The sequence below is a fragment of the Microtus pennsylvanicus genome, chromosome 10 (assembly GCF_037038515.1).
Source record: "Microtus pennsylvanicus isolate mMicPen1 chromosome 10, mMicPen1.hap1, whole genome shotgun sequence".
Taxonomy (NCBI): domain Eukaryota; kingdom Metazoa; phylum Chordata; class Mammalia; order Rodentia; family Cricetidae; genus Microtus; species Microtus pennsylvanicus.
In genome coordinates this window covers 67539678-67552332 of record NC_134588.1, presented here as the reverse complement: position 1 = coordinate 67552332, position 12655 = coordinate 67539678, and the positions used below count along the sequence as shown (strand labels likewise).

General features: G+C 42.7%; 1 protein-coding gene across 1 annotated transcript in view; it reads left to right on the top strand.

Annotated features, from left to right (window-relative positions):
* LOC142858305 (cadherin-related family member 3-like) overlaps positions 1-2617 on the top strand; it is a 70421-nt gene extending 67804 nt beyond the window's left edge. Inside the window, exons 17-18 of the mRNA XM_075987485.1 lie at positions 943-1010; positions 2537-2617. Coding sequence (XP_075843600.1) covers positions 943-1010; positions 2537-2617 — 149 coding nt within the window. The remainder of the gene's footprint in view (positions 1-942; positions 1011-2536) is intronic.
* The last annotated feature ends 10038 nt before the right edge of the window (positions 2618-12655 follow it).

Below are 12655 nucleotides of genomic sequence, written 5' to 3'. Positions count from 1 at the left end.
TCAGAGAGCAATTGTTTATCCTATAACGTTCATGTGGCTATTGCACTCATGGGCAGAGCTTACTAAGTTATTAAAGCTATTAAATGTGGCTATTAAAGATCATAGTATCACAGCTGGGAGTGCTGGTGGCAGCTTCTTAACCCCAGCAGCTTACAAGGCACTCTGACTACTGCGGAAGCTAGACAGCAGGGAAGAGGCTTCCCAATCAATAGCAACTTGAATTTTCCGTGTCCTATGACAATGTGCACAGTGGCATCAGTCATGAGTATCACCATCAAGTTTCAGCAGACAACCATGGGTAATGACAACGAGCCTATATCTTTGGGGGAATCTCTAGGACACCCCAACTAGCAGCTTGAAGAGAAGTATCCCATATTTGCTGTTTTTTTTTCTGTATTGCTCTGGCTGTCCAGGAAGTTGTTCTATAGACCAGGACCTACAGAGGTCCATTTACCTCTGCCTCCCAAGTACTGGGATTAAAGGCAGTGCTGCCACCACCCAGTGGTCCCAGGCTTTTTAATTTGGCAATCAGTGATGCTCCAATTAAGTTATTTTATATGAATATATATGCATATAAATGAACCTCACAAACAGTAGATTTTTATATAAGGCATTCTTCGTGTTATTTTAAAAATATGGACTGCATCACAAATTTGCTTGTGGTCCTTGTGGAGGAGCCACGCGAACCACTTCAACTTCAGTGTGTGGATTGCTGAGGTGACCACATTTTAATTTCAATTTTACGGGAGGTTATGGGACACCTGGTGGGAGTCGGGTTTGCCCTTCTACCCTGTGGGCACCAACCTCAGGCTGTCATGCTTGTTAGCAAGCACCTCAGCCCTCAGTCATCTTGCCAGTCCAAATCACATCATTTGAAAATGCCGTCCCCTACATACTTCTCACTTGTTTATTTACCACTTTATGTTTGTTTTTCTTAAACAGGGGATAGAAATCAAAAAGAAAAAAATGTTATCACAGAAACCAGAAATAAAAAGCTAGAAGTTCTAACAGTAAGTACATTTTCATCTATTTTTGTTACATTATTTTCCTTTTAAGGATATGGTAAAATCTATTCAAGCTTCGTAGGAAGGAAATAAAATTCACTTGAGTTCATCATTTTTGTTAAATTAGTGTGTGCTACAGAACTTGAATTTTAGAAACTTGGTGAGATTAAAATTTACCTAAAATATATGTGCACATAGAAAAAAATGACTCTAGGCAAATGTAAATCTAGCATTATTTAATACTGCTTAGAATTTAAAACTATATTCAAAATTATTATACATGGGACAGACCTGGGCAAATTCCTCAATGTTAGAGTATTTAGCAGATGGTAAATCTATGGCCAGAGAAGCAAATCAATTCAAAGTGGCCAAAGCTTAGCTGATGTGTAATTCACATAAATACATCAGAGAGGGCTGGATCTTGGATCCATAATACAGCAAAGAACAAGACAGGCCACCTTTACTTTCATTCTCCTTGCTTCCTGCGCACTTTGAACATTCCCACCAAAGTCCTGTCGGGCCATGGAATTGCTTCACAGGCTGGCTCCCTCTCAATGCTCCACTCTCCCCCTTTTCTGTCAGGAGGCTGAGAGTGTTCTGGTGTTTCTGTAACAGAACACTACAGACTGCCTGGTTTAAACCACAGATTCATTAGTCAGGGTCCTAGAGGCGAGATGCTCAGGGTTCTGTTGAGGCTCTTTGGCCTTGAGGACAATCTGTTGTCTGTGCCCCATGGGCTCTTGTCCTGTTGACCATATTGGGCTAAGATACGTATCTTCATTTTTCTTCTCTACCTCTTTAATGTACTACCAAATGCAGCGGCATTCTGAGGGTCTGGAAAGCCAGGAAGCTGGCATACAGATTCGGAAGGAAGGGCACAGTGTGACCGATGACACGCCTCATACAATAGTCCCATGAGAGAAGTGTCCTAATTAACAGCGAGCGTGGCAGGCAGACCATCGTAAGGGATGTTGAGAGGAAGTGAGACAGCCAGTAAGTTTTATTCCCTGCTAACTGCTAACCTTCTACAGATGGGAAAGATGGGAGGACTGAAAAGAAATCATGTCCTAGACTTATTTCTGTTGTTGTAATAAAATATCCTGACAAAAATTCAACTTACAGAAGAAAGTTTATTTTGTCTTACAAACGCGGGGTCTGTCACTGCAGTGACGGGAGCTTGAAGCAGCTAGTCACATCACAGTCGGCAGCAGAGAGCCATAAACCCGTGGAGACTTAGGGTTCAGCTAGTTTTCTCTTCTCTTACTTGTCCAGAGCCCCAAACCAGGGAATGGTGCCACTCACTTTCAGGCCTGACCTTCCCACATCAAAAAAACACACTTAAGGCCTCCTTCCTGGACATGCCCATAGACCACCCTGACCTAGGTAACCCTCTCCTGAGACTCTTTCCAGGTGATTCTAGGCTATATCGAGCTGACAGAAATTAGAACTAGCCATCACAAGTATTCAACACACAACAGAAGTAATTTTATCAAGCTGCCTTTTTGTTTATGTGAGCATTATTTTTTTTAAAGGAAACCACTGTATATGAAACTGTGTTTGATGGAGAAGCCATTGATCCAGGTATGATGCTTTTTTTGTACCTTTTGAATTAAATATCATTTATGGATTTAGATACTCAAAAATATGAATGGATTGATTATTTACCATGCTTTGCAAAAATAACCATGCTTGAGAAAGCTACTCTAGGACTAAGAAGGGATCAGATTAAAAAAAAACAGTTGAATTATCAATGGCATTTAGTGCTTGGGGGACATCACCCTTACTTATTCCTATCAAATTATTGCCACCTGGATAGAGGCCAGACATTTAGAATTCCATGAGGCCAAAGGAACAGGACATCTACATTATTACATATGAAATATGCATCTTTAAAATATAGACAACAAGTTTAGTTAACTCCATTCAAGTAAATAAATAAAAAATACGTTTATTCCTGATTATATATTTCTGGGTACCAAACAGCCCGAAAGGTTACTGGTTTAGGATTATAACCATCTTATTATAATTTGTACTTGAGTGTGTCAGGAATGTGATGAACTATCACCTGGGAAGTTCTTTATCTTTGTGTGGATAAGTGATACCCCTCCAGCTCTGTTCTTCTGGCTGCTCGTCTGATGTTGTGGGTCCAAAGTGGTTATACTCACAGCTTGACATCACGGAAAGACATTTGCAGGTTGGGTGTAGTTGGGTCCTCTGGCCTCTTCATGTACTTTCTCTGTCAGAACTAGCTGCGCACTGGTCACGGTAACTTGCATCTCTAGATGGAGTTCTATGGACCTTGTCACCTTTTGAGACCCAGCCCTGGGAATCACAGGGCATCACTTCTGCTGGCCTATTGGCTGAGCCACCAATGTCTACCCAGATTCTAAGCAAGCGGCACTTGAAACCTTGGTAAGGGTCAAGCTCAAAGGCTGCCTTAGCTGTCTTTATCAGCTTCCGTATCTCTAGGCCCCATGGGTCAGTTTCACGACTCTTTTCCTATCGTTTATCTGTTATGAATCCTGGGGCTACAAAGCAGACCATACCTTCGTTTTATAAAACATTGCACAAACTTTTCTTTTCCATGCAAGTCATCCTAAAGGAAGAAAGAGGCCCCGGGAATGGTTAGAGATGTAAGACAAGCCACAGATTCGGAAGTAGAAGGCAGAGGCTTTGAAGTTGATGTTATTGACACCCTTCCTTGTGACCTTGGCGGAGGCATTTAATATTCCAGAGTCTCCCTTTTCACAACTGAAAAGTGGGCTTTGCATGTCTCCTGGGGGTTGCTGTGCAATTTAAACATGACCATAATGCATATAAGAATAACTTTGTCAAATGCCACGCAACATGAGGTATTAATAACAGTCTCACTAGACTGCAGACTCTTGTGATATTTCTCTGTAATTTAGCTCCTGCCAGCTCTGGGTGTCTTGGCATGAAATCAGTGATATTTTATTGCTGGCTTCCAGGTTTTCCCTAAATAAAGTCACTCTTTAAAATATTTTATTAATTGAAAATGTATCACTCATCCTTACCTGTTGTATGTTAAATAGGCTCTTAGGAATTTCAGTCTCAAGTAATTTACTAAAAGGGCATGTGAAGAAATTCAGATGCTGCCAGATGCCAGGCATTGCTTGCTGTTCTCATTCTTCACAACAACAAAGGTTGCATTTGATTTCCAGATTCCTGTGATGGAAATGCCATCATTGTTCCTGTTTAATTGATACTGAGTCAGAGGCTTGGAGAATGGGTTCTTTGCTTTCGGAGGCAGGGAGGAAGAGAGTTGATGTGTCCCTTTAGGACAGACTGGATCTTAAGAAGCAGGAAGGCAAAAGCAGATGAGGAGCGTACCAGAGTAGCAGGGTGACATTAAGTGACCATAAGCAGATGATATCCTTTACCAGATTTCCTGGCATAAGACTAGGAAGCAACTGGTGTGAGTGACTCCAGGCCCTCTCCATCTCTCCTCCTATTGCTACTATTTTCCATTGCTTGGGATTGAACCTGGCATCTTGCCTGCACTAGGACAGTGGCCCATCACTGGGGGATCTTGTATGGATCAGGCAAGTGGCCCATCACTGTGGGATCTCCCCGTACTAGGCAAATCATCCATCACTGAACTATAACCCCAGCCCATACTTTACCATTATTATTGGAAGTAATTAAAAAATTTTTCATGCTACTTTTGGCTTCCTCTAAAATTAGAAATATGTACACATTTAGTCAATACTTTAATACCATGCACCAGGCTTGTAGGTGCTTTATAAACATAATCTCTTTTGTTTTTTATGTCAAATGTTCACAATTACAAAATTATGCTTTTTATTAAAAACTACTTTAATCAGTATGTGTTTGTGACTGTGTACTTTCCTCAACTGCTCTCTCCCTTACTTTGGAGACAAGGTCTCCCACTGAACCTGGACCTCACTGCTTTAGCTAGAGTGGGTGGCCAGTAAGCTCCAGAAACCTACCTGACTCTCCACCCCACTACTACCAACACTGGAGTTACAGATGTCTTCCTCCATCACCTCTGGGTCCAGATTAGTATTATTTTTAACTAGAAAAAGATCAAGCATCACATAAGTAATGTGCTTTAAACAAATTCATCTCCCTTTCTCATCTCCAGCTTCTCCCCCTCCATCTCCAACACATTTTCTCCCCAACTTTATGTATTTAAAATAAAAACAGCAACAACAGCAACAAAAACTTGCGGAGTCTACTTAGTGATGCCTGTGTGTCTAGGGCCATCTACTGGAGCCAGGGGAGCTTCTCAGCAGCCACACCGTCTGTCCCAACCCCAGCATCCATAGTTACTAACAGACCCTCCATGCACACACTGAGATGACGGCTGGCCTGGCCTGTGCAGGTTTTGTGCTGCAGCCACAGCCGCTTCGCTTGTTTTGAACCCGATTGTTAGATGCACAATGTAGCTATCATTATCAAATTCCAGTGTAAACGGCTGGATAAGTGTAAAGTTGTGTGTGTGTGTGTGTGTGTGTGTGTGTGTGTGTGTGTGCGCGCGCATGTGCATGTGTGTGTGTGTGTAGAAAGGGGTTTTCAGTGAAGACTGCTGTTCATACGCACGTTAGAAGACTCATCCTTCAGCGAATGGATTTTGCGGAGCTGGCTCAGCATAGCACAGCTCTGCAGGACGGTGATATTAACCTGCCTATCTTCCTTCTTATCATTGTTTACCAAATGTTAGGTAGGACCTAGAACATGAGGTTTAAAGTCCTGTTTGTTTCTGGAGTCAAACAAACACAGATCACCACGCAGCTTCCTTCCTACATTTGGCTGTTAGGTTCAAAGTGCGATAATCACTTACAGATGGTTTAACACTATCAGTTAACAAATGCATGCCTCAGTTTCCCTATTTCTAACAGGTAAGCACCCCTCCAGCACAGTAGGTGTGTTTGTCATGAAAATCTTGCATATACTTTTCTGAGTACTTCTACAATCTGAACAGTACTACAAGAATACATTTTCTACTATTGTTGATTTTTGATGTAGCCATCCAATAAGCAGTCATGATAGGCTACTTTCAAGCCTTATTGCCCATATTCTTTCTCCAATATCTCAATATTACTTCTAAAAAGATTGATTGATAAATCCTTAAATCAATTAAGGAACTTGTGGGGTGGAGCAGACCCAGTAACTGTTTTGAGCGGTTTTTTTTTAACCTATAAAAAGCAATTATAGGCTCACAAAATTGTCAAAAACCAGTACAGAATGACTTCATACCTATCTGTTACCAAGTTTCTCCTAAAGTAGTGGTTCCCAACCTTCCTAATGCTGCAACACCCTTAATACCCCGAACCATGACATTATTTCATTACTACTTCATAATTGTAATTTTGTGACCATTATGAATCATAATGTAAATATCTGATATACAGGATATGTGATCTATGGCCCCTGTGAAAGGGTCACTTGGCTCCCAAAGGGATCACGACCCCATAGGTTGTGGGACCCACTGTCCTAAAGGGAATATCTTTGAAAATTGCAATACATTGTCCAAAGTAAGAACCTGACATTGGCACAGCACAGTCAACTAGGCAAGAGGCTTCTGACTCCGTCATTGATGCATGTTCTAAAAATCCACCTCTTTATGGAGACCTAGTCATCTGTGGAGGTTAATGTAACTGCTGGAAGTATGGATATATATAGTACCATTGTTCCCACCAAAGGATTCACTAGAAGGCACACATTTTTAAGTGCATGGGAAATTCCAAACTTCTTCTTTTTGCTTCTTTTGGCAAAGAAAGCAAGACTTGAGAAATCACGTCAGCCCCTCTCAGGACCACACAGCCTACGTCTGCTAAACACCGGGTGCAAGTTTATCGCCATTCACTTTCTCTATGCCGTGTGCTTTCTCTCCTCAGTCTCTGGGAAGGTGTATGCATACAACAGCCGAACCGGGGCAAGAAAGTGGAAGACACTTGTTGGGCACCAGGAAGAGTCCTTCGGGAGCACCTATGCCCTCTCAGAGGCCCGTCCCTTGAAGGAGTCAGCATCCCTGAAAACCTCAGTGCAGCCCCAGTTCCTCTGAGTGATGGCATCTTTGAGGCCGTGACTGGCATGGCTGCCCAAACTTAAGCTGTCAGACCTGAGGTCAGCTGCTCTGTCGATGTCTGTCGCTTCCTAAGATCAGCTGGTTCAGACAGAGGGCAGCAAGAGGGGTCAGCCTGGAGTCTTTAGCTATGCTTTTGCTGAAGACTATAAACTATCTGTATATATCCTGGGTCATACCTCCCTCCATAGAGTATAGCACTTTTAGATCTCACACGGTTTTTCTCGCTGCTGTATTCCAGCACATGCTTGGCACGGAGTAGGGCTCCACACCTATCTGGTAAATAAAAGAATTTGAGTATCTGAATTAAATCTTTGGCCTTCGATTTTGGTTTCTTATTCCACGGTGACTTACAGAACAGAAATGGAAATAATCTTCAGGAAAGGTAAATTTGTTTTGTTTTCCCTTTATTTCTTTCTTTTTTCTTTTTGGTTTTTCGAGACAGGGTTTCTCTGTGGCTTTGGAGCCTGTCCTGGAACTAGCTCTGTAGACCAGGCTGGTCTCGAACTCACAGAGATCCGCCTGCCTCTGTCTCCCGAGTGCTGGGATTAAAGGCGTGTGCCACCACCGCCAGGCTTCCCTTTATTTCTTGTAGCCACAAAAAAATGTAGGATTTTACGGAAGCACAGTTGATCTTGCTTTTAATTTTCTTTTTATAGGTCTCTGGAGGGTTCACTATCTGGGGACTTTACTTATTAATGACTTGCTAAGGAAATGCCAGTGTCAAGCTTTTCAAAATCTGTACACTCAGATTTTAAAAACTCATATGGGCTTTCTGATGACCTCTGATCTGGATCCCAGTAGACATGAGAGCAGGAGGACACAGCACTGTTGAGGGTCTGTGCCAACACTCACTCCCAAATGAAGCTGGCTTGGGATATTTTTTACTCTTAATTAATCTTAACCAAAGTAATATATACACTGTGAGCAATAAACTAATATTTGAATCCGAAGGTATCAGGGACTCGAATGACCACAGATGGTTTAGTATTCATTTCTGTTGGCACAAGTTCAAGGTTTGGGAGACCTTATCTCCGAAGAGAAAACACCCACAATTAAGCAGGATTATTTCTTACTTAGATCTGCCATGAGGGATGACCCATAAGAGTCAGCAAATTTGAAGGGCAAAGAGTCCTGCAGTCTCTCTGAAGTCCACTATTTCTTCTAGAAAATGGACATAGTAATCACAGACTTGTTTATTTCTTTAGGTGTGCGTTCATGTGTATGCAGACACAGATGCATGTCATGTGTGTGTGTGTGCATAAGTGTGGAGACCAGAAGTTAATGTCGGGTCTCTAGTACTCTTTGTCTGATTGAAAGCAAGACCCCAGCCCTCTAGCACCCCTATATCCAAAGAGTCTGGAATGTAATATTAAGTTGGGGGCATCACCCCATTTCCTGGCAGCCATCCTTGGGACACCAATGGAGTGCCAATGGAGTGGAAAGCTCCATCTCAGGCCCTCTCCCCCTGGGAATTGCCTTAGGCCAGACTCTATCTCCAGGAAAGCCCACCAAACTCTGACCCCTTCCCAGGGAGGGTCAGGACCACTCCCACAGGCTATTTAGACTTGCTGGAAAAAGGAACACGTGGTTTCATGTTTTGTGTGTGCTCTCCCTCTCTGTCTTCCCTCCCTGCCATGCTCCCGGCCACCTGAGAGCGCTGCATTTATAAAACGTGGGCATTTTTGATTTTGTCTAATCTGGTCTAATTGGAGTTATTTTGCATTAAATTTTTTTTAAAACCCATTATTTAGCTATAACTGACCTGAAGTTCACTCTGTAGACCAGGCTGGCCTTGAACTCACAGAGATCAGCCTGCCTCTACCTCCTGAGTGCTGGGACTAAAGGTGCATATAACTATGTCTGGTTGTCCATCTTGTGTTTGAGACTGGGTCTCTCACTGGGTCTCACAGAGACCAGGAGCTCACTGATTTGGCCAGGCTGACTGGCCTGCAGTCCCCAGAGATCATCCTGTGCCAATTTCCTCATCACTGGGATTGCAGTCACTCACTGCTGTCCCCAGGGTTTTACATGGCCGTGGGAGATTTTCTAGGTGTGCTGCACACCAAGTGATCCACATCCCCAGCCCTCGCGGCTTTATTTTAATCTCCTGGTTGAGTTCTGAGAAGAAACATTAAGCAGCTCAGAGTTTTCCCAGGGCAGCGCCTCCCAACCTGTAAACTGGAGACCCAGGAATACGGAGGGGGGTCAGAACAGAGTTCTGGGCTACATAAGTTGGAACCAGTTGGTAATTATCTTAACAATGTCTGTGAAAGAGCAGTCTGCTATTTTTCCAGATGGCAAGCTAATTCTCCTCCAGGGGAGAGACCAAAGATTGTCTGAGAAAGTGCTCTTTCCTCTCCAGGAAGGCTCTCTTAGGATCAATTATGATTTGACGAATAGAGGTGCCTGAGTTTCCATCTGCCACACACTTAGAAACTTTCTTTACAAAGTCTAGATTGGATCCATTTGTATTGGCTCTGCCTGTGCCAAAACCAAACAAAAATGAAATGTTAAGTTGGTGTTTGTTATCCACACAAACAGGCTTGTTTTCATTTGTTTGGTGGTTTGGGATCCAGCTGCAGACCTGCTGGTGGAAAAAGCCTGGAAAGAAAACAGTCTGACAGAGGTGCCTGGGACAGGAGCGGAGCAGGTGGCCTCAGGGCCAGGCTCTGTGGTGGGATCTTTGTATCTTTGTCAACTTGCCTCCAAACTACACTCATTTCTGGTGTCACTATGTGTCCAATTTAATAATAATGATCGTATCAGTTTCCGAGGTGCCATTGACACATCCACAAACTGGGCAACTTAAAACATCAGTAGCCCTGCACTGTTCTGGAAGCCTAGGTGTTATGTGTGGTTGTTAATAGAACAGGTGTTCGCTGGAGTTTCTGGGGAGGAAGCCTCCTGGCTCTTCCAGTCTCTGATGGCTGCAGCCCTGGATCTGCGCTTCTCTCTAATGCCTGGCAGCTACATAGTACTTTTTCCTTTATGTGTTCATCAGATTTCTTCCTGCTGCACGTGGACCTGTTCTGGTGTAATTTGTTATCTTGCCTTTTCTACTTCATGTTGATATAGCACCTGTTTGGGGGTGTGGGTTTGGAACAACCAGAATGAAAGAATGTTTGTGGAGAGATTGTGTTCACAGAAGCCAGGTTTTAGAACACAAGCACACCATTTTTGAAGGTCCCCATTCAATCCACTATGGGGATTTTAAGATACTTTAATATGTATGATTGTTAGACCTATTGTCTCATGCCTCATTGGAAGGTGAAACACAATGACCCATTTTTGGGTCCTTGGGAAGGATGTCTCACTTCCTTACAACTCGTATGAGGATGGTGGCTTCTGCTTTCCTAATAGGCCACATTCCTCGTTCTGATGAGAGGACCAGGAACTGGATTTCTGTGTTTAGGACTAATTTGAATTAGAAGAACACCCTTACTTAAAAGCCAAAGAAACAGTAAGTTTCTCAGGAACTCACAAAAACAATAAGCATTTACAGTTTGTTGGGATGTTTGAAATCAAAGGAGTTAACGTGAGTGTACACTGACCTGGTTGGTGTGGGACCATGGTCTATATTCTGTCAATTATATTTTAAATAAACGCTGATTGGCCAGTAACCAGGCAGTAAGTATAGGTGGGACAACCAGACAGGGAGTAGAGGTGGGTCAATGAGAACAGGAGAATTCTGGGAAGGAAGCCCATTCCTCTGCAGTCCTGACCAACCACAGAAGAAGCAAGATGTGACTGCCTCGCTGAAAAAGGTACTGAGCCATGTGGCTAACATAGACAAGAATAATGGGCTAATATATGTTATAAGAGTTAATACGAAGTCTGAGCTAATGGAGCAATCAGTTTATAACTAATGTAGACCTCTGTGTGATTTCTTTGGGACTTAACAATTGCGGGAACTGGGCAGAACAGAAACACAGACAACACCTGGTCACTTCAAGGGTTCCTTTGATATCTTATTTATTTTTAGGTCTTATTACATTTTTTTCTTTGAGTCTCTCTCTGTCTCTTTCTCTCTCTGTGTCTCTCTCTCTCTTCCACCTCTAACTTTATTCTGACATCTGAAAGGGAAAGGAAAGAAATTGGAAAGGAAGAAATGCTGGCCGTGTTCTTGACTGCTACCCCATTATATTCCCTTATACCTGGGGATAGAATGCTAACTACAATGAACTTCGCAGATTTTTTAGAAAAATTGAAGATGGCCCTGGGAGAAAATCTCTTCTGATCACATAATAGCTGTACCAAGCTTAGAGCCTTGAAAAAGCATCTGCAGAAGTTGGCTCCTGGGCTGTTAATGCTGCTTACATCTCTTCAATCAGTCTTCAGGATTTACAAGGTAATAGAAAATGTTTCCCATAAAATCAAACTTTTTTTTATCTGCCAAAGTAAGTTTTTAATAAAAACGCACCGAGCTGATCTTTGAAAGCATGTTTTCCTCAAGAGCAGCAGATTGACCTGCGGGAAGCTTATAAGGAATTTCTGGAAGGTTGTAGGGCAGGCAATATGACTCCATTTCAGCAATTAGTAACTAGAAGTGATCTATCCGTGTTATTCCTATGATCTTGAACCAGTCATTTCCTTTCTCTACACTTTCATTTTTCCTTAGTACAACTATCTATCTGTTTATTTATCTATTTATTTACACAAAAGATTCATTTGTAGCATAAGGTAGCCTTGAGCTTGTAATACTTTTGCCTCAACTTCTTCAGTGTCAGAATTACAGGTGTACACTGCCATATCTGGTTCTAATACTTTTTACAAAAATCACAGTGTGGCAGGATTTAATCCATGCTCTTCCAGACTGAAGAGGTCAGTTTTGCTCATATAGGTTGTATGCTGCTTAGTTGTTTGTGTGTTTGTTTTGTTTTTCAACTTGACACAAGCCAGAGTCATCTGGGATGAAGGAATGTTACCTGTGATGGAGGTGGGTCTTGTATCTTATCTGTTGCTTTCATTGGTTAATTAATAAAGAAACTGCTTGGCCCTCTGATAGGGTAGAATTTAGATAGGCAGAGTAGACAGAACAGAATGCTGGGAGAAAGAAGCCGAGTTAGGCAGTCACCATGATTCTCCCACCCAACACAGACGCAGGTTAAGATCTTCCCTGGTAAGCCAGCTCGTGGTGCTACACAGAATATAATAAATGGGTTAGATCAATATGTAAGAGCTAGCCAATAAGAGGCTGAAACGAATAGGCCAAGCAGTGTTTAAAAGAATACAGTTTCCACGTAATTATTTCAGGTATAAAGCTAGCCGTGCGGGTGGCCGGGTGCCAGGAATGTAGCCCGCTGCTCCGCTCCTATTACAACATACTTGAGAAAGCACCTCTATCAGATTGGCCTGTAGGCAAGTCTGTGGGGGTACTTACTTCATTAATGAGCACTAAATGAGGGCCTAGCCCACTGTGGGCAGCGCTATTCCTTGGAACATGGTCTAGGTCATGTAAGAAAGGTAGCTGAACATACCTTGGCAAGCAAGCCAGAAAGCAGTGTTCCTCCATGGCCACTGTTTCTTGTCCCTGCCTTGAGTCCCTGCTGAATTTCCTTCATGATGGACTGAGTTGTGA